The sequence below is a fragment of the Rhinolophus ferrumequinum genome, chromosome 4 (assembly GCF_004115265.2).
Source record: "Rhinolophus ferrumequinum isolate MPI-CBG mRhiFer1 chromosome 4, mRhiFer1_v1.p, whole genome shotgun sequence".
In the NCBI taxonomy this organism is placed as follows: domain Eukaryota; kingdom Metazoa; phylum Chordata; class Mammalia; order Chiroptera; family Rhinolophidae; genus Rhinolophus; species Rhinolophus ferrumequinum.
In genome coordinates this window covers 93,662,088-93,689,577 of record NC_046287.1, presented here as the reverse complement: position 1 = coordinate 93,689,577, position 27,490 = coordinate 93,662,088, and the positions used below count along the sequence as shown (strand labels likewise).

The window sequence follows — 27,490 nt, the reverse complement described above, 5'->3', positions numbered from 1 at the left end:
TCTCTAGACCACCCTTGGAGATGCATTGCTTTAGAAAGAGAATCCTCAATTTCCAGATTTCTGAAGAGATGGACAAACTAATAGTCACATATAATACATAACACTCAGGGATGGGTAATGGAAGTAGAAGAACTACCACCTTGGGGCAGGGAGGTCGGAATTGAATAGATTTCATTAAAATTCTAACATGAATAGCCAGCAAAATTTATGTTACTCCCATATTCACCAGGGATAGCTCCCTCGTGCTCAGTCTCTGTCTCCTCAATTCTTTCCAATATTGGCCCTTAACAATGGACTTGGAAAGGATGCTCATTTGCTTGCATGGAGAACTCTCAGAGAGGGGAAGTTCATGGGAAAAAAAAAAAAAAAAGCAAACCAAATAGTTGGAGGAGGGTAAAAATGTCTCTGATTTTTAAAATCAGTTTTCATCATGATTACTTTTATGCTGAGGGACTTGTGCCTTTAAAACCCATTATGATTTATTCTTAGCTTTTAAATCATATTATTGGGATGTAAATTTGGGAGACTAACAGAAAATGTCAAAGGGCTTCCTTTTTTATTCAAGTAAAACTTTCTAAGCTAAAAGTGCTGTAGATAAACAATACATGTGCAAATGCTCCTCATGACTGTCTTGGCCTAGCCCGTGGTGTTAACTGAAGCCCTAGATTCCTGAGTTGGGTTCCCAGTCCTCAGCCCTTGCCCCCACCTTCAGGTTTGTACTTGCTAATAAGGCCCTTGCTCCTCTGGCACATTAATCCTTATAGGTCAACTTAAAAGACTCAATTTCAGCTAGTTACTGAAGGCCAGCTGGAAACTAGCCTTTAGGGTATTTTTCTTTCTTTCTTCTTTTTTTTTTTTAAGAAAGGAAAGCAAATAGGAGAGAGAGAGAGAGAGAGAGAGAGAGAGAGAGAGAGAGAGAGAGAGAGAGAGAGAGAGAGAGGAGAGAAATATTCATATTCACTCATGAGTGCTTGGAACTCAAGATGCCCTGAAGTTGGAGTTCCTCTTACCAGCAGGTTCTCTGGCTTGATGTCACGGTGGACGATGTTCAGGCTATGCAGGTATTTGATGGCGCTGGCCAGGTTGTACAGCATCCCACTGGCGTCTCGCTCAGTGTATTTGTTAGTGGAAGTAATGGCATCAAAGAGGTCTCCCCCCTGAGAAGAGACCAGCAGGCAGAGCAGCATATTAACAGATGGTCCAATGGGGCTGCCTGGAGAGGGACTGACAGGCTAGAAAGGAAATGAAGAATGCACACAGGATCTCTGGGTTCCCTGCCACTTCCTTCGCCAAGGCCCAGACACCTTCTGGTGACTTCTCCCTCCACGGCAAAAGCCATTTCCTCCAGAGCTCAAAGAAAGAAGCAGGGTAAGGATTCTTTATCACACTGGCAGCCTTTTCCACAGGTGCCAGCCTGGCAGGACGGGTCTTGTGACACCTGGGTGTTTTGGTGGCATGTGCTACATGCCTCATACCAATTCCCAGCACAAGTTTAAATTTATAACCTCCCAAAATGAGAAACAGGTAATACCGCAGACCGCACCCTTAACAAAATGTTCTTCTGCCCTTTGAAATTCTCTCTCTCTTTCTGTCTCTCTCTCTCTCTCTCTCTCTCTCTCTCTCACACACACACACACACACACACACACACACACACCTCCCTTCAGTCTCTGGATTTAGCTCTCTAGGAGTGGGTGTCGTGTTTTCTTTTTCAATAGTGTGTTTCTTTGTAAGGAACAGAGAAAAGAATCAAAAACTGTCATTCCAAAGATGAGAGAGAAAGAGAGGGAGGAGGGCGGAGAAATTTCAAAGACGGTTTTCTATAACCATTATTCATCTGAACGTCTGTTTCCCTTGTTCCCTGCTAACTTATTGTTATTTGGCCAAACAATGATTTTAGGCTCCAGTTTTAGTTCCATTTATTTGAACCTGATCAGAGACCTTGGGTCTGATTTACTAACACTGTGTGCATCATTCTTGCATGCGATTCACCAAACACAGCCAAACACAGTAGCCAATCGTGTTCATCTGTTACCTAGTGTGGTTGGGACTTAATTTTTCTTTTTAAATAGCAAAAGCAGATTACAGCAAACTGTAGGCTGACAGTTTTCAAATCTCACTTTGTGGCCTGGACTCCCCTGTACAATCTCCACTTGGGAGGCTGCTCCCACTGTCCAGTCAGCCTCTGCAATTTCCAAACTGCTGAAATACGTACTTTTCCCCCCCAAAAAATGTATACTTTCTCAACTTCCTGTTTCTCTTAAAAAGCAAAGCTGTTATAAGCAGGTTTGCAGGTTTTTTCTGTGCCACTCAAGGGGGCGGGATTTTCACTGTGGTCTCCGTGAACAGCACCCCGATGCAGAAGGATCTGTGGGGGACTGTAGATGGTGGCCCTGCAAAGACCACACCCTTGTCCAATATGTAGTTATTTAGGCTCCAGGTATCCTGTAATCTCATTTTCTCTTCAACTTCAACAAAACAGTCAACAAATCCAACTAGTCCTTTCTTTAAGGCATGCCTCATCACATCCTTCTGGGCAACCCCACTCCACCTTCTAAGTGACTGTTCCCATCCCTTCATCCCTGGATTGTTGTCATGTGACCTGACAACCTGCACAGCTTCCTTCCGCAGGCTCTGTATCCAAAGCGTCCTCTGCACTGTCTATCACCTTCCCACACGACATGTTCATACAGATTTTCTTTCTCTCTTCAAGAAATCAGCCTTCTTTTCTCATGGTTCTCCATGTTCTGCCCCCAACCTTCCTTCTAACTTGTTTAATGTCATCTCTTGCCACTACCTAGACCTTCATGCTCCAGGTAGGATATTTCTTCCCTGGTCACCAAATAAGACTAAATCACTCTGCACTCTTAATCTTGCCTTATTAGAGCCCCTTTCCTGGAATGTCCCCTCTACTTCCCTTCCTTGTTCTAACTCCTGTTGATCTCTTAGGGTCTCGCCAGAGGGCCTGCCTTTTTCTGTGCAAATTTCTGTAGGCAAAAGTCTAAAGTCCTATTCTTAAGAATTATGGAAATTCACTTTTAATAATTGTTGCTTCACTGTTTTCCGGAATGAAGGAAATACTTGTTTATCCTATATCTTCAGACACACTTTGGCACACTACTGGGCCCTTAGGGTTTAAGAAGCATGGGCCCAGTGAAATTTCTCGGGGAAACATTATGGGAAACCTTCGGGGCAAGCCTGGGATTGGCCTTCCCTTCAGACCTGGCCTCACAGCAGTTCTGGGTCAGGCTAAATTTAAGAATACGGTCTAGGGGCGCAATTGAGGAGTCCTGATGCTGAGCTAGACACTTTCTGGCCCTGTTAGGCTATCTTGATCCCCTAGAGAAAATTCATGAAGTCTGTTAAGTGACATGAGGACCTCCTAATTACACATAGCGATAGTTCCTAGGCTAAGTGTATGACTGACTATCAGACTAAGCTTTCCCACAAAATGTGTTAACTCTTGAGCCTTTGCCTCTTTGAAGATTTCTCATCTTCAAAGATGATTTTCAGTCTTAGATTTAACTTAATTAAATCTAATTTTGATTAGTCAAATTTTAATTAGTCAAAGATTTAATTTAGTCTTAGCTCTCCAAAACTCAGCCAATGACAGGGAGCTAATCAATTTTTAACAGCACACAGCGGGGAAACAGGAATGTTTTGAAGTTTTTGGTCTTGAAATTAATGTCATTATAAAAACAACACCCTTGGCACTTGAGAAAGCGTAATTTATAATGTTGGTACTTACCAAACTTTATCTGGTAATAAAGTGACAATACAAAAATCTTCTAACTAAACGAAATCAACCTTTCTTTGTTGGAATACCCATTTTACATTTTTATCACCTTTAGACTCAAATGTGACAATAACCTTGAGTTACTACACACAACTTCTCTGAAAAAAAAAAAAAATCAAATCCTAACCTGAAATAGAAAAAAATAGGTTTCATCTATAAATATAAATCACCACTAAATCAAAAAAAATCAACAGAACTGAAGTAAAGACTCTGAATAATGAAAGTTTAAAGACCCTAGAATGAACATTTTTATCTATAAATGGAGAGTGCCAAAAAAATGTATAAACATTTTAAGAAAAGAAAAAACTATTAAAATTGTAATACTCAATATACACCGATAACACAAGATGAATGCAAGTCACATTTGACTTCTGTAATGACAAGAGGTGCTCAGAGTGGTGACCATCAGCGTCCAGACACTTCAGATTATGGAGAACTACTGCTTGAGCAATGTCGACCAAAGTGTCCATTGTATACATTTTTTTGGCACAGATAATAGATTAATTTATTAAATGCTTTCTTTGTCTTAAATCTTGGCCAGAGGAAACCCCAAATGCCACAATGCTGGTTCCTGCAGGCAGCTTGGCGTCAGAGTCAAGCCTCTCACTCATGGTGCACACAGTGGACGCACAAGGTGGTGCAACTAAGTTACGACACTTCACAACTGAAGTAGAAATTACTTACACCATCAGTTAGATTGATACAATACAAAAGGCTAGAAAAAAACATAACTTCATGAAAATGAAACATTCAATGTTTTAAAACTTCTAATTACTGAAAATTTCAAATATGAAAGTGGAGGGAATAGGCAAGTCATCTTTCACCTACATGCAACTATTAATAAACATTTGGCCATTTTTATATTCTATGACTTTAATAGAATAAAAATGTAATTTTATGTGACACGATGAGATGGCAGCATTCACTGCAAGATGGTCGACTATTCACATTAATGTTAGAACTGTGCTATTTTTCTATTAAATTGGTGACTAAGCTTAAAGCTTGTTTGTATAAGCATGAGCGATACCTTTGGATGTAGTTCATGGAAAAGTGAACAATTTCTACTACTATAATAACAACGATTGCATTGGGATCGAGTACTTTCTTTGTCACACAAACTGGTGGAAGCCTTCCCTCTTATCCCCACAATAACACTCCTAGGTGGGTACTATTGTTATTCTCATTTTACATGTGACAGAACTGAGGCAGAGAGAGAGATACCTGAGATCAAGGAGCTATTTAGGTCAAAGTTGGGATTTGAACTCTTGTGGTACAATTTTAGTATTAATACTCTTAACCATGATGCCAATGCATAGAAATGAGAGACTGGATATTGGTGGGAGGATATAAAAAGTTGTATTATAGAGAAGCGTGTGCTGCCTTGTACAGTTTATTTCTTTTTCCAAAATACGCACCTTTACCAATTCCATGACCAGATACAGTTCAGTTGGCACATCCATCTCTTCAATCAGAAGGACAATATTGGGGTGCTTCACTCTCCTTAAGATAGACACCTCGTTCTGGATCATGTGCTCCTGTCCAATGGAGAAGTGACCTTAATTAATATACACATCCAGAAATAGGAGGAGCTAGCTCAAACGAGTAAAACTAGACTATGTAAAGATCAAGGGGCATGTATTTTGGTAAAATATATTAATGTATCTTAGATTCTGATATTCAGATAGCCTAGAATTGCCAAAAGGTGTTGAAGGTCTTTAGATGATGCTTGTAAGTCCAGAATCTATCACTATAAATTATAATAAGTTCACGTAGAAGGATGGAATGAACTCAGATCACAAAAGTAATGGAAGAATATAAATAAACAAGCAAACAAAATGAGAAACAGAAACAATATCCAATCATTCCAGCTAACTTTTATTCTGGGACTATGTATAGAATAATGTTATATCCTAACTAGAATATAACATTCTATTCCATCAAAATACAATAATTGGGGTGAACTTATATGTATTTGAGAGCAGATCTCTGTGTTTTTACCCCCCAAATACTGTATTTTCATTAAGAATAAACCTTATACATACTTTGCCTCGACATTTACTTTTCTTGATAATTTTCAGGGCATACTCCCTGGCAGTCGACCTGCAAAGAGAAAGATTTTTTTTAAAAAACATAAACTTAATTTCAGTTCTACTGAATCATCTTGTTAAGGATTAATTTCTTATCCTATAGATCTTGCATCATGGTATAAATATTTCATGAATGACTCTCTTTTCCTTTTCTAGAAGAACTACGTCAACTTTTCGGGGTTGAGCAAGTGTAAGGATAACAAATATGTTAGCACAGAAACATCATGAGCTGCTCATGTGGCCATACTTGTAACAAAAGCATGACCATTTCTAATGCCACGTGTAACTCCTCCTGCTAGGTTGCCCTGCCCTGCCTTCTGAGGTGATGTGATCAGGACATAAAACAGATGTGAGCTTCTGCCCTTCTTCTTCCCAGTTTCTCTTGAGAGTCTCTATCCATGAAGTGTGGCTGTGACAGTTTCTTGAATGGTTCGTTGGTCACACCGAAAGCTCGACAGAAGCAGCTCACACTCTTTTAGACTTGGGATCAGTTGGCAAGCCTAAATGGTCTCCTGGAGAACTCACAGATAGCATATTCAAGGTGTAGAAAGGGATACAACCATTATCTGAGCTTTCTGTGAGTTCTTGGGCCTTTAATGTCTGTATCATTTCACAGAAATTAAATGGAGCTGACAATTAAACTCAACTCACTTTCCCAAAGCCACAGGGCAGTGTTAAAATCAGGACTCTGCGTTCTTGAGGTCTCTCTCTGCTTCCTTCACATACAGTACCAACACCGCCCCTGCTCTGTGATGGATATGCGGAGGGAGGGTTTTGTCATTCTGCTGCCTGTATAGCTTCCTAACTTGTGTTAACATCTCTAAGATACTGTAGTACCAAACACCATACATTTGTTGTCAAAGAACACAATGTATACTTAATAATCATAGTAAACCGCTACTTCACAAGCAATGCCATTTCATTTTTGGTGGTAAACCAAGACAGCCTAGCCTTTTCCTACAGATAAAAGCCAAATTTAGAGATGCAAATGAATACAGTGAAAGTGAGATAGATAAAGAACAAAATCCTCAGAACAGAGAATCAAAGGGGGGTTTCCTAGTTATAGGGTTGGAGTAAGAGAGTGTTTGCCTATACACAGATTAAGAGGCCAGATATTAAGAACGTGTTTCAAGGGCATTTTAGAAACCAATCCTGTCGTGTGCTTCTAAAAATGCTTCTCCCACGACACTTCCAAGCCCCTGCATGGTGCCAGCTTTTGGAAAACAGTAAACTTTGACTAAATGGTTGCAATTACATCTGATGGATAAAACCAGAATTAAATAATCACTTTGAAGCGTATTTTCTCCACTTAAGGGGTTTTTCCTATAGATGGGAGAAGGTAAACCCCTCTGCCTCAGCGTGGCTCTCCTGAAGAGATGTGGGGGTATCCAGATGAACCCAAATCGCTCCAGTCTCATGCAGAAATGGACTAAGAAGCCCAAGGATGCCCTTTGTTGATTCAGTCTTTGTTGATTCTTCAGGCCCATGGCTGGGCAAAGACAGTGGAGGGAGCTGGCTAAATGCAGGCTTGGGGCTCAATGTCCCCCACATCAACACCAGGCCATCAGCAAGGCCGTGAGAGCAGAGGTGGAGAAAAAACACTGCAGTAAGAGGGAAAACGAAAGCCTTATCATTGGAAATTTAAAATGTATGGGTAAACAGATAAGTGCGAAAGTGTTGACTCACATACAAAGGGATTCCCCTGTCACAGAAGAATCACAGGGCCCTTTAAGTAGCTTCCTCTTACGAGACTTACGAAGACTTGTTTGCCAATTTGAGAATACTTAATCAAGAGGAAAACTAAAAGCTGAAGTATTTCTGAATTCTTCTTTTCATGAATCACTAAAAAAATATGGTAAAGCAAATTTGAGATTAGAATCCATGAGCAATTTCCTATCTGGTTTAAAGGCTTCAGTTGATGGCCTGTGAGTCCGGACAACTGGACTGACTGCTGTGATAAACGCCAGCAGCAGTCCCTGGAAGAGCCAGAGAGGGAGGATGGAGCAGACTCTTCCATTTGGTGCCTCCACAAAGGGGACGCACGGACAGGAAGGTGCTGGTGAGGAGAGGGAGATTTCTCAGCTTTATGACTCTCCATGTTTGCCATTTAATCCTTCATTTCCCTGGAATGAGTAACATTAAAGTGCTGAAAGCAAAGGGCTGGTGTGGGACTCAGGAATGCTGAATCTCCTCTACAGCCAGACAGACAAGGAGCAGGCTTCCAAGGGAGCAAGTGGGTGTACTGGCTCCCAGGGTGCTCAGCACCCGGGTTTTGTCCCGAGCCTACAGCTGTGAGGAGAAATGTAAGCCGGCACTGCAGTGGCCCTGGGGCTTAATAGGAAAAAGGACTTTGTGGGTTCACTGCACAGAATCGTACACAATAGGATTAAACACTCAATTAGATTTACCCATATTTTATATCAGACAATGAGTCCCATAGGAGACCACCAAAATTAACACTGCAAATTTTCTTTCTTGATTCCTTGAGGGCAGAACTATAAAGTCACAATAAAATCCTTATTACTGGAAGTACATGTTTATAGGAAAGTAGTTAAGTCTGGAAAATGAGCCTAAAACCAGGTGTTAGGATTAAATATGTACCATAGAATAAAAATTTAACTGCTTTCGTTAAGTTGGTAAGTAAAAACACTTGACAAGAAATAAAACCTTAAATATTTGCCTTCCTACACATCCTAAACTCCGAGGACCGCTGTGTCTATGTAATTATTCAGCAAGCAGTTACAAGCATGGTGCTCTGGTGGCTACAGTGGTGAATGAGACCTGGTCTTTGTCCCCAAGGAGTCTATAGTTTAGTGTACTGAGAAGAATTCTAGGCACCTGGGTTGCTGGTGAAAATAGAGGCCATGTGCTTCCCTGGCCCTGAGATTATATGCTTGACCTTTTATAGAATTACGGACTCCTCGAATGCGACAGCAAAAGCAGCCGCCGCCACAGAACCAACTTTTGTTTCCTCCTGTTCTGTGGGAACTCCGTTTGTAAGGTCCCCTTTCTTTTTAGTTTGACCCAACGACAGAGCCCAATCTACTAGAGAGAAGTTTCCAAATTTTACAAACTTGAAGTTTACAAATTTTACGAATCTAATTTTTAATGTTTGTCCTGAAAATGGTTTGAAGAAAGCTGCTTTGTTGAACTCAGTGATTCTCAAACCTACCAGTATTCTCTCCCACCCTTCGCTATCCCCCCCCCCCCCCCCCCCGCCGTCCCCCGTCAGCGAAGGCTTATGGAAAGGAGAATGGGCTGACAGAGGTGTGCCTGCTCTAGACTAGGGTACTTTTTGTTATTGTGTGCTGTATTTTAAACATTTTTTAAAAAATTGTATGGAAAAGGAAGAACAGCTTCTTAATCATTCCTCCACCATAGCATTTCCTGAATTTTGTGGCAATCCCTTGTGCACGGGCAGGACCTCCTGGAGAGGGGCTGTGTCCTGTAGCCCTGGAGGTGCCCAGCACAAACCTAAACTAACAGGGGTTCCAAATATGTGAGTCGAGTTGTGGAGACTCCAGAGGATGGTGGCAGTGAGGACAGCGACAGGAAGACCCCTTAGTCGAGAAGGCTAGGAAATAGCACACTTTGTTGCCGAGATAATCAGAATATAGCTACATGGCAGCTTGCCACGTAAGGGGGTAACTGCGGAGAACAGAGAACTGAGGCTCCCTGGAGTGTCTTGCCTACATCCCAGAGGGGGGTTTTATTTTGAATTTGAACATGGGCCCTAGGCTATCAGGTGCCAGAGCATCCTCAGGAAGGACAGAAGGGAGAACATTATCAGCTAGCAGAGGGCTATCTAAGCTTCTTCACCGTGACTCATCCTCTTAACCCCACTTCAGACGGAAATGCCTTCAAACTCTAGGTATGTAGTTCTTGAGGTCCTTGAGAATCTAAAGACTTTTCTAGGCGGATGAAACCCATTTTGGTGACACTGACGTCTCAGCTGTTTCAGGTGTGGCTGCCTACAACCATTGCTAGAGCCAGCAGTTTTGTTGTGCCGTCCTTCAGGTTTCCAGGTGGAGGAGGGATGAGAGGGAATCACGAGCAGCTAGAATTTTAGTATAGTTCTGATGCCTACCACACTGAAAAATGCAAACAGCACAGGTGGGGGGAGGGCCAAGAGCGACCGGAGACACCGTCACTACGCCTGACTGCGTCACTCGTACCCTTGGCTCCTGTGGTAGTCAGTCTACTCAGGGCCAGGAAAGCCAGACATAAGGCCACCTCACTTCTAGCCCTCGACCCATGCTCTGACCTCGTGTTAGTGCCTTTCAGCTCTTTGACTTTTCTCTGGGGCCTCTAGAAAACAGCTTCAAAATAGAGCCCGACTCCATTCGCCACCTTCTGTTAGCATGTCCTAGAGACTCCTGAGGCCACTTGGAGAAACTGCAACTGGAGGACAGGCAGCAATCTAAGTGGACCTGGCAGCCACTGTCAAAGGCTATGCTGGCATGGGACCATGGAAAGAAGGGCCAGGGCAACACTATTATATCCATTGTTGTAGGAAAAATCTTCCCTGTGACAGCATATTATTAACAGAGGAGGGACAAACTTGCTCTTGTTAATACATATTCATCCTTCAAAATATGGCAGAATGTACCCGCCAGCAATGTGTGCCATTCACAACATTCTTAGGTCGCTTTTATTTTCTTGGACCTCTGGAAAATATTAAAAGAATGTTTCATGATACCTCTGGGGAGAGAGGGCACATGCCATATGTCCTCGTTCAGCGGGGAAGGAATACTAACAATTTTTGGAGCAATCTGGTGTTTAGACTCTGAAGCTTCATACAGTGAGGCCCAAGAGGTGAACTCATGCAAAATAAACACAATCCAAACTAGAAAGAAAGAAATTAATTCTGGATGGAGAAATGAGAAATTCCTATTGCAGGAAGACCAGTGCTGTTGAACTAAGATGCCATCCTGATCCGTGTACTAGCTAGGACAAACAGCACATGGCCACTACGCCAGACTCAACAGATGGTGAACACTGGCAAATAACCAGATACCCCACAGTGGAAGGGTATGGCAATCTGCTGAAAATGGGATTTTCTGCGACAGTGGAAATAAAAGTTACTATCGGTCAGATTTACAATCAGTAAAAGTATACATGAAATATAAAATTATATAAACATACACACACACACACTTCCATCCATTATCTTAGGGAATGGCTTTCTCAATTTAATTTCTGTCTTCTTTGCAGAGGGACAAATGTAGGGTGTGTGACTTTGGCTCAGCTAAGCCATATTCTTGTTGGAGACTCCTTGTTGGAGGCAGTGGAGGGGAGTGGAGTGGTCAAAAACATGGGTTTTGGAGCTGGGCTTGGAACTATGCCTTGCTAAGTACTTACTAGCTGAGTGACATTAGGTGTTTAACTTCCCCAGGTTTTCTTTGTATAAAATGGAAACAATACTGATATTGTGAGATTATTACGATAATTAAATGAAATATCATCAGTTAAGGGCCTTGTATAGTTTATGCTCAGTGAACAATGATTGCTCCTGTTTTGGGAGGTGTGCAGCCCAGGAAAGTAATGGGACATTTTCTCTATTTGGCAGAAACCCAATGAATGGTCAAGCTCTGTGTTGAGGGTAGGGGAAGGAGAGCACAAGAGGAGAAAAAGTGGCCTAGCAGTAGCAATAAAGGGATTTTTCAGGCTCCCTATTAGTACTCACAAAGAGTGGCTGCTGTGTTGTGTGCTGTCACTGTTGGGAAGATCTTGGCCCAGTTGGCGTGTTGGGGGACCGCAAAGCTGGAGATGCAGTGCTGGAGGGGAGCTTAATGCAGGCCCCACTACCTTAGGCAGGGAAGTATCTTCCGAAGAATGTCAAAGCGTTCGCGGAGCATATCAGTGGGCACTGGCCAAACTAGGACCCTCATGGTGTCCTACTCCCAGCTCTATGGTGCTTCTAAATCAAAGCTCTTGGAAGAAGCACAAGTTCTGCCACTTGTGGGCTAAAGCTCCTAGTCTGAGGCGTCCTGTCAAAGAGGTGGTGTAGAGGACAGGAGCATTATTCTCACACGCTGTTGAGGAACTAGTTGGGCATCCAGGCCCAGTGGGGACAGACAACAGTAACAGGGAAATGTGGACACCCCAGGCCAGCTGCCAAAAAAACAGCGGACTCACTCCTTCTCGGAATGAGGCACGCTCCCCTTGACTTTTTAACGGTCTGCTTACCCAGCTCTGAGGAGAAGCTGCTGGGTGAACCAGTTCCCTTCAAGCAAGCAACTGCTCAAAAAATGAATTCCAAATCTAACACTGGGCTTAGCATTTGAGGCCACCTTAAATGGAGCTTTAGCTTTATGAGTTGTCACTTCTCCATCTAGTAGCCACCAATTGTCCTTGATTAGGCATCAAGATTCCCACAGATAAACCTTGCACTCCAAACCCTTCCCTTTAGCCCACAGGAGTCTCCATCTCATTCCTTAATGTATTAGATACCATTTGTGTTGGAATCAGCACATATGCCTTTAAAAATTTTTCAAGGTTATTATATTTAATTTTATGGTGATACATTTTTAGCTATATACACTCTATCCAAGAACGTCTGATTTCTACATGTCTCAAAGAAATGTTGAAAAAACTACTCAATATACTCATATGTATGTATGTATGTATTTAAAAAAAAATAAATACAAGGACTTACCTGAGAGATCTGGCAAAGTTTTGCTGAGTACATTAAAAAGAAAAATCAAAGTCCTTAATTTATAGATTGTCCCCAGGAATCACTACATTTTTCAAATCTGTTGTTAGATGGGCTTTGCTTTCTTTTAAATTTTTTTTACATCTGGAGTTGAGACATTAACCGATTCCATATGTGCCACAGACGGCAAATAAAGACACAATCTCGGAAAACATAATGCCAAATGTTTCCTTTAAAGTTGGATGCAAATGAGCTCCTCCTCACCTTTCTACACATTCCTTGACAACAGCAAAATTCCCATCTCCTATTGTCCTTCCGACTTTATATCGTTCTGTTATTGTGGCTGGAATCTGGAAGCCTTCCTCCGACACTTCTGAAAGAATCATTAGTATGTTTTTATTGGTAGAAAAGGGAACACAGATGTTGCACAAAGGAGACGTTTAGAGAAGTATCATCTAATAGACTGGAACTGATTCAGAATCAATATGTCATTTTCTGGACAGTGAGGCAAGCCCCCCCGCCCCCGCTGCTGACACTGTATACTCAACAGTTTTTACTAAGACAAATGACAAACTAAAAGGAAACACAAAACGTATGAGGTCCACTCCCACCTATGTAAGAGCAACTTATGCTTTCTGCTGCCGTGGAGATTCTGTGGAGGAAGTTTTGATCTTTTTATTTCATGCCAATTTGATCAATAGCATTGACTGAATACCCACTGTGTACAGAGAAGTGACATTTCTAGGTATGGCTCAGGAGCAAAATGCAGTTCATAAGGGACTCTGGGCTGCCAGACATTGTACAAAGCATGAAAAATGCCTGGTGTTTGCACACTGAGCTTTACTACATCCTGAAATGGAGATCTCCGTAAAATTCTGTATGAACTAAGCCCTGATTGGCACCCCTCCCCAGGATAAATGAGCAGATTTTAGACTAAGTTCTCACCAGTAACCTGCATAGCAGATGTTGAATTAAAATTGCAATATCTATTATGTCTGTGAACAGAACAGTTTTGTAGTTTCAATTATGTTAGTGCCACTAACACAACGCATTTTCCCCCTTAAAATGTATTTTGAAATATTTTACAAATGCCTAATAATGCTTTAAATATCTAAGGCCGTAAAACTAAATAAGCCACACTTAGGTCACATAAATATACTGGATAACCTTTAACATCTTAGGGGTGTAAAAAGCCTTTTATAGCTGGGCTTTAAAATTTACATGCTTTAAAGTTATAAATCCTAGCTCTCCCTCAGGCAACCTGAATACAAAATGTGATGGAAGCCTAGCGTGCTTTCTAAATATGCTCCTATTCTGACCTTTAACCATAAACCGAGTTGAAACATTTCTTCTCAAAATAAAATTAAAAACTCAGGTGGTGGTGAATGGGCTTTCTTGGGGAGCTTTGTATTCTTGTTTAATCTGTATTGTTGGGGAACAACAAATGGAAGCTCAAAATCTTCAGACATCTTCCTTAGGGCCCTTATTTTGGTTTTGCAATCATATTCAGTCGCCACCACTCTGGATGCCAGGGTGGGTGGACGTTCCGGAGAGCATTGTACAAATGTAGGGCGTCTGCTACTCCTGCCCTTGGCTTTTCTGCAGCCTCTTTGCCACTTTATAAGTGACTTCTTAATCCACTGGAAGCTATCGCAGTGGTTTGCAGAATAAAGTGAGACCCGGAGCCAATTACCCTACCCCCACCCCTGCTAGCTCATCCCCCAAAAAAGCCAATAATGTTGCCTCTGTTTGAAAGGCTCAGCCTGGGGGATCTTGTCTGCTCCATGGGAATTAGAAGAGATGGTTGGAGAAGTTTCAAATCCACTGCAAAGCACCCGAATTTACAAAGCATCTCTCAGATGACACGCTTTTAAGGCTCTTTACTATGTGGATAATAAAAGTAATCACCTTTGGATGTTGGATGGGAAATAGAAGGAGATATTTCCACCCTTCCCGCCAGTGGGTCCATCACCAAGGCACCCACCTAGAGCACATGGCTTGAGAGTTTTTTCCCCCCTGACTATTGAAAAACTGTATCTGTTAGGCTTTTGGCTAAGAAAACTAAATCATGTCATTCAAAACAAACAAGGGGAGCTGGTTCTTTAACAGTGGTTTGATCATACCAGATTTAGACTTTTCTAAATAACTTTTCATAATAGATTTGAGCCTGATAACCCCAGGGAGAAAACAGGTGTGTATAACAATCTCTGTTTTACAGACGAGAAACTAAGATGTGGAGTGTTGAAGAGGCTTATCCAAAATAATCCAGTGAGTTAGTGGAAAAGTCAGTTCTGGAATCCAGGTCATTTGACCACATCATAGAGAAATTCTGAAGTGAATTAGTTCAAAGTACAAAGAATATTTTTGCAATTGTCATCAATTAATTCTTTTTATAAAGCCATATTTTCACATACTGAGTTCACTTGAGTTAGAGTACATCTGGAAGGCTGTAACAGTCAATCAAGAGAGTATACTAAAAGTGAACAGAGTTTGGAAAAACAAAGGCAGCAATTACTCCCTTTTATTTCCAAAGTGGGCAATAGCTGGCCTTCTTAGAATACTTATACCCTTGGATGATGTGAAACATCACTAAATTAGGCTGACTTCCTCTTCCCTTTCCTATGGAGTAGATCCTGGTGGGAGCCATATTCAGTCCTATCCCTTTGTTATTTATTGACTCTTATGAGCTGTTTCAGGTTGTCCATTTCATTCTGCTTGAGAGGTTACAGTTTCCTAGAGTAAATTTAGCCAACCAATCCTCTGCCCCCTGTGTAAGCTGAGCCTTCTCCACAGACAACAACAACTCCCAAGCTCACCAGCTTCTCCGGGTCCATCGTTCTCGTCCATTGAGCTACAGACTTTGGTGGACGCAAGTGAAGTAGAGGAGCCGCCATGCTGAGAGCTCTGGATGAGAACAGAAACAGAATAAAGACACTTGGTCAGAGTGCCCGGGTCTCCAGGTGCTGTGTCCAGCCCAGAATCCCAGGAGATAACTGCACTCACTACCAGGGAGGACCTGGGGTTAACACTCAGAAAGGGAGGTTCTTAAACTATTCAATTAGGACTACCTCTCCCCTCTACTCTGTTAACCAATAAATTATGTTAACTGTGTGAGCCTAATCATCAATTTAGATATTCCATGGATTTTTATTCCTTTTATTCAAAATTAACATTCTTTAGTTCACTGTTTCAATTTGGCAAATTTTTAGGCATCTCACCTCATCTTCCACAGACTATCTGCAAATAGGCCTCAAATATGGCGCCATTATGATCTCATGGAATATTTTTCTATTTTTAACATAGAAAAGTTTTCTCTTCAGTTTGTTTTTATGAAATATTCTAAAAAAAATTATTCAGCCTTACCATATCCTTGGATAAGGTTAAAGAGTGGGTTTGTTAATTCCACTTTGAGATAAAGATAAGTGCGCAGCAGGTTATCGATATGTTAAACATTACATAATAAGTTTGAGGCAAGACAGGACTAAAAGCCTATGCCTGGTGATTCCTTGTATATTTGGTGTATTTTGATCCAAGACCCATGAAAGCAAAGAGGGTAGCAACTATATTAGAATGCTCAACAATACCAACTATTTAATACTATGATGAGCTACAGGGCAGTACTTTAACAATGAACATTTCCATCCCTGCATCTATTGAGAAAACAATGTGCACATTCAATGCTATTTCTAAATAGTGAACACAGCTTGTCCTAAAAAGATCTTCCTTCTGTTTCCCTGGGCTTATCCACTTGGTTGGCCTGATGGGAGCAGGAGGCGGTGAGGGGGCGGCATTGGCTCATGGTGCTGGCTGTCTGTGGAGCAGAGAGAAGGGAAAAAGCATCTGTAGTTGAATTAATAATGAAGAGGTGGCGAGAGGCAAAGTTGACCTATTTTTCCTCTGCTTACCTGTCTCCCTTCAACCTCCTCCCCATTCCATCCAGCCTTAAGTGTGCACAAAGGAGGAGGGAAGAGAAGTTCTATATAATTTCATTATGCCCAACAATACCTTGTATAGGACATTCAGAGACTTTCATTTTCACCAAAGATTAATAGAGGGGGAGATATGGTGTCCCCCTACACTGTGTCCCCCTATAACACACTGCAGGGCCATTTGAGTCAACTGCCACAGGACACTTTCCTGAGTGTGGCTAAGGTGAGCTCATTCCACTGGAAGAGTTCATCAAAGCTGACTGTTGAAACCATTGGGATAAAAGTTAAATTCACAGCAGTGACGCCTCTGCTTCCTTCTAGAACTTTCTAGAAGTTTTGTGGTTACTCTACTAAACCTCTGAATGCCACATAGTTTGTGTGGTGTGCTCTGTGTTTTCCAACATCATAAGAATCCCCTAATAATTAGCCTGGTAACTCAAGCTAGTTTTCCATCTTCTCTTACCTAGCCTCCCTTTGTGACCAGCAGCAGACATTCGTCGTATGTCAGGCTAGAATGAGGGATTCAGATTGTGACCTTGAAACAGTTTTCCTTGGTGTGATACTAACAAGAGTCACAACCAACTGTGTCAAAGGTACTGTCAGTGTATGAGCTTCTAAGCCATGCTCTGCCTACTTTTATGAATGTTGATTTGTGAAAACCTCATATTAATATTGGAATACGAGGATGAGACAAGGCAGATTTATGATGTCAATGTCTGGAGAAAATCAACATTAACATTACCACATTTGAGCGGAAGGTGTGTGTTTTCCAGAACAGTGAGATCTTTTATCCCCCGTGTCATGCCTTTGCTGTAGACACAATGGTGCTCCAAGCAGAAAAGCAGTAAGACAATTTCTAAAATGTGGACTTCCGCCTCTGGGCTTTCTGGTCCTTGAATCTCTTCCAGCAGCATCACAAATGGTGTTTAATAATGTAGACACGTTGTAGTTTGGGGTGGCAGGTGCTGTCTTGTCATATGGTGTTTTAAAGTTTAGAACACAAAGACACATTCTTTCATCAAGCACCAGAATTAATAGACTAGTAGCATGTTTCCTAGCAAAGATGTCCACAATTTATGTACTTGATTCCAAAAGCTTGTTCTTTTAATAAGAACATCAGCTACTCAATACAGAACTCTGACCCAAAGTATATGAAAACATCTTTTAAATTGTAATATCCTATAAACTTGCTGGATACTATTCACTAAACAGCTTTATCAGCTAATGAATTGTATTTTCAACAGTGCCACTAAATGTCTGATGCCTGAATGCTTGCCACAGTACCAGCTGTGTTTTCTCTGTCTTATGAACAAAAACCCCTCAAGGTTTTCTGACTCTGGTTAAAAAAAAAAAAAAAAAAAAAAAAAAAAAAACAAAAAAACAAAAAACCCAGAGCTAACACAAGTTTGCTTATGTTTACAATTGCTTACTTTCAACTTTAGGTTTGTGTTTTGAAAATGTACCCCCAAATCATTTCAAATTTCATGCTGTCTGAGGTTGACAGATGACTGAAAGTTTTAAGAGAAAAACTTAATTACAAATAAGGTACTCTGAAAATTAAAAGTTCTCATTTTACTTATTATGCTCAGATAGAGTAAAATAAATGTATTAGAATTCTAATGGTGCCATGTCTTCTTTCTCCCAAAGAAGATAGTTAACATTATATACTTTCCAAGACAATGACCACTCATGGATTCAAAGAATTACAGAGACTGGAATGGACCTGAAATATTACCTATTCCACCCTACTTCTATCCAGAAACCAAATTCCTACTACAAAATTTCCAACTATGTGGTCAAATGGCCTCTGTCCAAACACCTCCACTACTGAACACATTACTTCCAAAGGCAGCCCTTAACTGTTAATAGAGTCACAGGAAGTTCTTCCTTAAGTTATGTTGAAATGATGTGCCCCTACATTTTCATTTATTGGTCTTAGTTTTCACCTCTGGAGCCACCCAGGATAGTTCTAATCCATTTCTCATATGACAGAGCTTCAGGTATTGGAAATAGCTACTGGCCCTTTCTGTATCTTCTGTTTTTCAATTTGAATATTCCCAGTTTTTTCGGTTGTTTGTCATGTGACAGGGCTCCCATGACCCCTGCATCCTACTGTGGACACACACCAGTTGTCAATATGTCTTGTTAAACATGGTGCTCAAAATAAATGCAATATTCTAGGTGTACCCTGACCAGCAGAGAAGGATAAGGCTTTCTTCCTTGTGAGGAAAACACTAACGTACTTTCAAATCATACTGGCTTATCATTAGTACCATAATGTGTTATCCTTACACGAGGCTCAGTCATGTCTGGTCTCCCTATTCTGTTGTGGGACGTTGATGTTTCAGATCAAGTCTAAAACTTCTCATTTATTCATGTTCATTGTCATCTTTATTACATTCCTATCCTTCCAGCCTTTTATTTTTTGGATTCTGTTTTTGTCACCTAGTGCTGTTGCTCTCTTTCCCAGTTGAAGTCATTCAGGAATCAGCATGGCTCTTTGTGTACGCTTGCTACTAACCCTAAGTATATAACCTAGACAGGGCTGGCTCATTTTGATTACTGTTCATAAATGTGATCGAAGGATTCGGAAAACAATAAAGGAAAAATGTGTATGTTCTTGTTCTTTAAAATTCACCCAATGAGATTAATCCGCCTGTACTTATGAAGCTGAAAAGCCCACTTATATTTTTGCATGTTCATGAATAAAATAAATTTACTTATTTGTTTTTTCTGAGCAGGTAAACCATTTTATAATATGTATGAGGATAACATTTTGTGTTTGCTTTAATCAGTTAGCTAATTCCAAGGCATCTGGTGGTACAGTTCAAAACATATAGTTATTTTATAATTTAATGCAATTAGCTGCTTTAAGATATATTGTGACATTTGAAATGTCATCACCTCCAAGAATATTTAATGGAAACCAGGTGGCCAGGTTGCTGGCACCTGGATGCTTTTATGGCACACCTTCATAAAAGCACTGCCCTAAGTAAGAACACATCCTAAGTGTAGCCATTTAACTTGGGATCATATAACAGATGGAGAACATATCACACTTTTTGAAGTAAGTGAGAAAGCTGACATAACAGCTTTAACCACATTTTACCAAGATGTACCTGACGACTATGTAGTAAAAAGCAGTTCATTTTAAATACAAATCGTGTAAGTTACTCTTGCCATTTGTATTAATGGTGTCACTCAGCTGGGGTCCACACTGAATAAAGATTTCAAAAATATCCCATTGACCCAATTGATCTAATCAAGGTAGAAAAACTCTCACCAGATAATTTTAGCTTTGGATGGTTAAATGTATCATTTCCACTTTGCATTTTGTCTTGGTAGACAGTTATTACTTTGTTAATATTAATCTGAAGAATGGTTTAAAAAAATTTAGAAATCAACCAGATCAACTTTATATAGGCAACACAACCAATAAATATTTAACAAATTCAAACAGTCGTCTTGGAGATCTTGACTTGAGATCTTGACAGAATCTCTAAAGATGACCTCATATAACAAAATAAAATCACAATCTTGGTGTAGAAAGCTTGAAACCCATGGGATTCTATGTGTACGTAGAAAAACCATGCATTTCTTTACTTTCCAAGTAGGTATAGAACCCTAAGTTGATGACATCAATATACAATAACTAATAAGCCCTCAATATATGAAACAAAGCACAAAAGTAATTGCTTTTTCCAAATTCCTTTGTCTGAATTCTTCATAGTATGTTTAGCCTAAATAAAGGTTATGCTGTAAGCTATCATGTGTATAACTAAGAGTGAATACTGAAAAATGTTATCATAAAAATTTGCTCAAAGTTTTTAAAAGACTGAGGAACTATTATTCATGAAATTGGTTTACTTCGACAAAGAGAAAATGAAAATGGGAATATTGGCATTAAATCTATTTTAGTGAAGTCACGAGAGCCAAGATTTCAAAAGTAAATGCATTTAGTTACGACTTTGTTGTATCAGGCAGGCTTTGCTTCAACCTGCCTTTGCAGTCACTACACTCACTTAGACCAAAATCTACTTCAGAGGCTGAACCATTTGTCTTGAAGAGGCTGTGGAGGTGGTGGTGGGAGGGATGACAAACTCTCTGTTATGAGTTACTCTTCATGGAACATAGCTTGGAAGGGGACCAGGAAGTCATGTAGTTTATCCCATCTCAATAAAATAATTCACTCCATGATTTCCTCCTCAAATGGGATTCCCAACCTGTGATAAAGGGAGCTCGCTCTTTTTCCAGACTCGTGCTACATTTTATTTTAAATTCTATTATACTAATAAAGTATAAACACAGTTGGGAATTTCATAAATTTGTAAACATTCCTTCCAGTTGTACCATTATGGCTTTAGGCATTGATTCCATTGAGGTTATCATGGAAATCATAAAGAGAATGAATTAAAGTAATTTTAAGGTTAAAATGTGTCTGGTAAAAATCTTAGATTTAAAACCAGAATTTTGAACTTATATAATAATTTGAACATGAAATATTTTTATAGGTCAGTAGAATTTTAGGTCAGTAGAATTTTATTTTCTCCCTTCTACCGTATTATAAATGAAATACATTATGGATGTTGGCTCTAAATTCAAGTTTGGTAATCAAGTGTTTTATTATTATCATTATTTATTTTCTTATATATTTATTTATCTTAGATATTTATTCATTCAGTGCTTTTAAAATATCTTGCATACACACATGTATGTACATACACAGGCGCCTTTCCCCCTGCAAATTATATGACCTTGGAAAATGGCTTCAACCCCAGGAGACAGCCAGTATGTTTTAAAAAGTGCATGTTAATTTCTTTTTTCAACCAGTTGCCAGTTTGTCTGACAAATTCACCCTTAAGGCAACCCAGAGAGAAAAGTGCATTAATGACTTTAGTATAACCAACCGAAACACAATTCTTCATCAGATGGTCTTATTTTGTTGTTGTTGTCAATATAATACTATATTTTAGATATCACGTGATGCCAATCTACAGTATCTTAAGTATCACTTGCTGATGCTAGTTACGTCACAAAAACGCAATATGAATATGAAGGTAACACTTCCCCACACAGTCAGTTCAATTTCAATGTCTATTTATCAAGTTTTCTGAAAGAAACTCACTGAACAACATAGGTGGTTTTTCCTGTTTATTACATAGTTATTCTAAGGTGGTAAGTGTCACAAAGTTAACTTTGAGAGGAATAACATGGTCCAGTGTGAAACAAAGTACAATGTTTTACAAGGAAACCACAGCACAAAGTGGTGGAACTTTCAAAATTGGATGGTTCAATGAAACATTTCATCATTTAGCTCTATAAAACTCTGCTGATGGCCTCAATTGATGGATTATTTAAACATATTGCTGTTTAAAACATTTTTAACACCAAACGCTCTTTTTAAAAGAATACATATCCAAGCAAGTCAAACTGTAAGCAGAAAGTATGTCTACTGTTTCATAAAAATTTTATCCAAATTTACAACAATAACGTATTTTGAAATGAAACGTATTTAGATGAAATAAACTCAGTTCCTTGCTGTTGATGAATATAAACTAAAAAAAACAGATCACAAGAAAATTAACTTTCATAGTTCTTTGTCCATGACCTTTCAGATACCTACTACCTTGGCTTCAAAGACATTTTGTGGCCATATATAATACAAACACTCATGTATTACATGCGTCATTTATACTATCTTGGAATTTATCCATCATCTTTACTAAAATAAACCACATTTTAAAGACACTATATATCATGCACCCTTAAAAATTATAGCTAGAGCCTCAGATTTCCTATCTTTTCCACATGCGTTACAGGCACAAAATTACAAATATTTTTCAGCTGACAGTATAACAAACCACATCAGGCAATTGGTATATTGAATTAAATATATCTCTAATTTTTACACTATATTTCTGTGGGATATCTCAGTCAAATACAGGCATCACTAACATGCACAATTAGACACACTAGCAAGGCTAATGCAAATATGCATAAAGGGGCAAATGTATGCATATCTAGTAAATTCATTCAATGAACATTTTCAAGTGTGTATATGTTTCATAGATATATATACACACATATAGCAAGTATATTAAAGTTACTACTGAAAATATGTCAACAGTTTAGAACAGTGTTTTGAAAGAACATACAAAATCGCCTTACAGGTTATCTGGCTTTTTTATTAAACTTCAAATCAAATAAAGGCTGGATTCTCCTTTATTTATGTTTTAATGTATGGTACTCAACTACTCCCAACTCTATAAAACAATATTTCACTTTTTAGCAAATATTGATTGACAACTATAAGTCATCAATACATACACACATTAGAGAAACATCAGTGATAGTATTCATTTTAATAATTGAATATCGAGACATAACAATATAAACATTAATGTGTGATTGTATTTAATAGTTAACACAATATTGGATTTGTCTGAATTTCAATTATTTTTTGTATATCTAGATTCCAATCTTTTTTAAAAAATCAATCAGTGCATCTATTTGGACTGTTTTGCCATATAGTTTAGCAAACTACTTTCGAAATTAAACATGCTCTGACTAATATGCCACATAGCCAATGTGTGACATTAAGGTTTTACAAATAATTCCACAAGAGCCAGTAACTTATAAGGCTGTGTCACAAATGCCATACTTTATTCCTTATGGTCTATACACATACTCACATACTTATGTAAGTACACCCATATACACACTAAGTCCTGCAAATTTACAGAAACACCCACAACACCTGTATAGATATATGGCCACATATGAAAAATTTCACAGTCCAATGGCTAAAATATATGGAATTAGTTTTCAGGAACATTATTCTATATTTTCATTCATTTGTATTAAGAAATGTGGTTTTTAGACTTTATTATTTTCAAATTAAAAAAAAAAATAAAAAGAGCCTAATCGTGTATAGAGCTGCAGTGGATGCAACCAAAATACCATGCTGGATAACATAGGAAACACATACAGTACATAAACGCTGGTTCAAAATGTTTTTAGAAAATATGATTTTTTTTTAATATTTAGATGAGCCAATATATAAACACAGGGATGTGTACAGATGGGTGGACCTGACACTCTTAAAAGCCTAAGACAGTATAGAAACATTGTGGTTTCACCCCCAACAACCCCCCCAATCCCGCCACTTAACTGATGAAGAAAGACAAAGAAGAAACAAACCACGTGGCTTTCAGAACCAGTCTTTTGAGTGCACACTGAACTTCACACTTGACATATTATTAGGTTTTACATTTCTAAAATGCTGAAAGCAGGGAAATATGTATCATATCGTTTTCTGTGATGTCTAAGAAAAAAGTGAGTGCAAATGAAAAACTTTCAAACTTTTAACTAGAGCAGTGTCTTCACAGCACATTTAAGGTTTATCGTAAGGACAAAAATGCATGGCTTTTGCTGGAGTCCTCTCCTGCTCAGTAGAACAATTTTAAAATTCAGTGTCTAATTTTTTTAAAGGAATTCTATAAGTAAGTAAATCTTAACTGCCTATAAATCATCAATTTGGTTCCACCAATGAACTGAAAACTTCTGATTTGTTGCTAAGAATTTTTTAAATTTCTGCTATAGTATAATGGAATTATGCTCTGCATAGAAAGAGATCTCAAAGTCTATAAATGGTGTGCTGTTTCAATCTCTGAGGGACTTCAGTTTCAAAAAGTAAATGATATATATTGCCCCTGAACAGTCCTTTAATAAAAGTCATATGTTCAAAGATTAAATGCTGTGGAATAGCATTTCCCTTGGAACTGCTTGAATGGAAAGTTGGCCATGATATCCATCGTCAATTAGTACAAGTCCAGTTTCTTTTTGCCGTGTCTAAACAAAGCCATGGGCTTCATATCAATTGGTAGTATCTGCCACTTATCCAGAACAAATAGCATTTATTGGACCTTTCTAAGCAGTAGTTGTCCATAAGATTGACAGTGCAGGGAAGTTAAAATTATTGGAATTTATTTTTCTTCTGGACCATCTGACCCCACCAGATTTAAGTTAACTGTTCCACTGCTTTCTTTGCATTTTTGACAGCTCAGTCAAATACATACTAATCTTTTATGGACTCAACTGTATTAAGTAATGCATTTTACAAAGACATAACTAGAACAGACACCAGCACAGGCAACTTCACAGATGTTTACTGTTTCAGCTAAAACAAAGCAGCCTTTTGATCTCAGCAGGAGTCTCTGTTCATTGCTATTGGAAACAGTTTTAAAACCTGAAGTCTGGAACAGGTATTATTATGAACTGTTCTTTCAAGATGGAAGGTTCAGTTTGTGGTTCTCGAATAACCTGCCAGAGAAGTGTCTTTCTCTCCAACAGACAGGATAATAGGCACTAATTATTATAAGGCTAAGTTTTCAAATGCTGGTAGATTGCCTGAACATTTTTTTTTCTTCTTTTGGTTGAAATATTTTTTCGCTTGCAAAGTAAGATGGTAACATATGTAACTATAAACCAGATGGTAAAATTTGATTGTTGAGGAATTTATCAAGGAGATAAATTGGTACCATTTAAAACAGTATATGACAACTGAATTTCTCTCCATCTTGAATCAAACATTTTGTTTCTAAATTCAGTTTTCAAGGAAAATTTGAAGAAGAAAAAAAAAAACTCAAGTAAAAGCCTCCAAATGGCATCATACATTTTTAATTTATCACCTACTGAGATATGTCAAGCCTATAGAATATCAAAACCATGCTTCACAAGTCTCAAATTGTTAGTGTTTGAACTAGTAAAACTAAATGATCACTAGGATATGGCTTAAATACAATAGACCATACACATTAAATTAATTTAACATTCAGATTTTAAAATAATTATTTTATGTTTAAGCAAAGCTGACTATAATTTTTACAAAGAGGACTAGAAGAGCAGAATTAGTAGGTTAATGTTAACAATGGATTATAATCACAGACTTACTTGGTTTAACACAAAAGGAGTTTTGCATATGAAACCAGCAAGATCCAGGATTTCTTGGAATGGAGATTTGGATATTTGGGGCCTGCTTTATACAGCACCATTTAAAAGAATTTTGCTTTTCAAATTGAATTTTTGGAAGAAGTACAGACACATTTTTTTAGGTCTGTGTGTAAAAAAAGAAAAAAAAGTTTCCTAGCTTCAGTCTTCACACATTTGAAAAACTACATATATGGTTGTGGGAGGAATTATACAATTTATAGTTCTTTATGTTAGTATGTAGTTTAAGCTATATTTTTATGCTGTTTCCAATGAAAGATAAGTTTAAAAATTAAACGTGCTTGACAACAAAAACAAGGAAATTCCTAATGCCTGATGTTAGAGTCTTTATGGGTGTGTGCTTGACGTTTTTCTTCAATTCTATTAACCCACAAAATGATAAGTAGCTTTGTCTACTGACTAGGAAGAAAAAAAAATCTACTTAAATACCTTTATTATTTTGTAAAAGGACCTTTAAAAAACCGGCAATCTAAATTTTAAAAAGAATTTAACTTTAAGAAAAAAATGTCTTCTAGTGCCATTTTAATCTGCTTGACTGAAAGTATAGAAAAATTGTACCTACACATCTACTTGTGATTAAAATGAAAACCCTACACACAGAAATTATGATTCTGTATTACTACATCATTAGTGTGTTCTTATACTCAATATTGATTGGGTCTATTTATGAAAGTAATCTGGAGCCAGGCCTTGTCCAAAAACCTCAGCAATTGAGTGCGTTTGTGTTCAAGCTCCCCCAACCAAATCATTGTAGGAGGCATAAAAATCAATCTGCTTCAAGGATCAACATCATGAATATAAAATGCCTATATATTTACTTTTATATGATTTGGGCTTCATAATTTCAAAGTATGCAAAACTTTTTTGTGTATTTTGTTGTTAGACTTTTGCTTAGGAAATGTGAAACCTTCACCCAATCACAAACCATATACATTGCTCCTTTGTCTCTTTTACACTGAGTCTCCTACTGAATCCAAATCATCCGAAGAGAGGGGGCGGTACAGGTCCTGTAAGATGAAGGGCGGTATAGATTTGTTTACTTGGCTTTCTTGGGTGCCCCATGGCTCTCTTAGGAGTGGAGCAATATTGAATAGCATCCCTGATGTCTAATATCACTAGATCTTTTAGCGTCACCAAATTTGAATAAGAGGAAAGATAATATTGAGAAACCATCTAAAAAGACAAAAATATTTTGCCTTGTTGATTTGAACTGCTCAGGAGCTTTTGCCTTCCTTTGTGTCCAGTTGAATTTTACAGCCCCTGAGGTCTAGCAATGCTTCTATGTGTCTAGGCTAGTCTTCCATGAACACTTTCTTCCTATTCTGGGTAGAAGAGGAACATGCTTACCTCACAAAATAACTTATTAGGAGCCCTAGCTGGCTTTCAGCAAATTCTGGTCCCAGAGCAGCAACTCAAGTGTTGCACTGAGTATTGCATAAACCCAATGAACAGTGCCTTTTCAAATTCTGCTTGGAAGACAGAAAGAACGTAGACTTGACCTACCTCCCTTCCCAATATTCTTCCCTGGTTCCCCAACCACTCATCTATCACTTCCCCATTTTTCCTCTCGGCCCCTTTCTGCTATGAGATCTCTCTGTTGGTAACCAGGCAACCAGCTCAGATCTGCAGAGTGTCTAGAATCCTGGCTTCTTTTCTATTTTGTACCTCCCACTCCTCACATCACCGGAGTGATCAGATACTCCACAAAAGTCAGCAACGTGGGAGTGTAATGGGGAGCTTCATTCAACCTACACGACACATTGCTTTCTGATATATTAAGAAACGGGACCCAAAAAAGTTCATGGATGAAAAAGATCTTCCAATATCTGCTTCTGTGACCAGTCAAATGCTTCTAGACAGTAATTTAAATCACTGTTTTGTGAAAATAGGGAGGTTCCCTGGTACATTGACACCAATACTTTTATGAAGAAAAATACCTGGCATGTGAACTCTTATTGTACATAACTATTCTAAGAGAGATAACATTAAAAAAACATGACTTGAAGGGAAGAAA

At 38.8% G+C, this 27,490-nt stretch overlaps 1 protein-coding gene across 5 annotated transcripts in view; it reads right to left on the bottom strand.

Annotated features, from left to right (window-relative positions):
• Positions 1-27,490, bottom strand: part of DCLK1 (doublecortin like kinase 1) — a 315,147-nt gene that overhangs the window by 46,270 nt on the left and 241,387 nt on the right. For 4 of the 5 annotated variants that reach the window (XM_033103774.1, XM_033103773.1, XM_033103777.1 and 1 more), the window contains 5 exons: positions 15,355-15,442; positions 12,803-12,911; positions 5,839-5,896; positions 5,212-5,331; positions 1,011-1,157 (listed from right to left, as the gene is read on the bottom strand). In XM_033103774.1, coding sequence (XP_032959665.1) covers positions 1,011-1,157; positions 5,212-5,331; positions 5,839-5,896; positions 12,803-12,911; positions 15,355-15,442 — 522 coding nt within the window. Of the gene's footprint in view, positions 1-1,010; positions 1,158-5,211; positions 5,332-5,838; positions 5,897-12,802; positions 12,912-15,354; positions 15,443-21,610; positions 26,484-27,490 lie in introns of those variants that run through there. The other variant, XM_033103776.1, reaches the window with a different exon arrangement.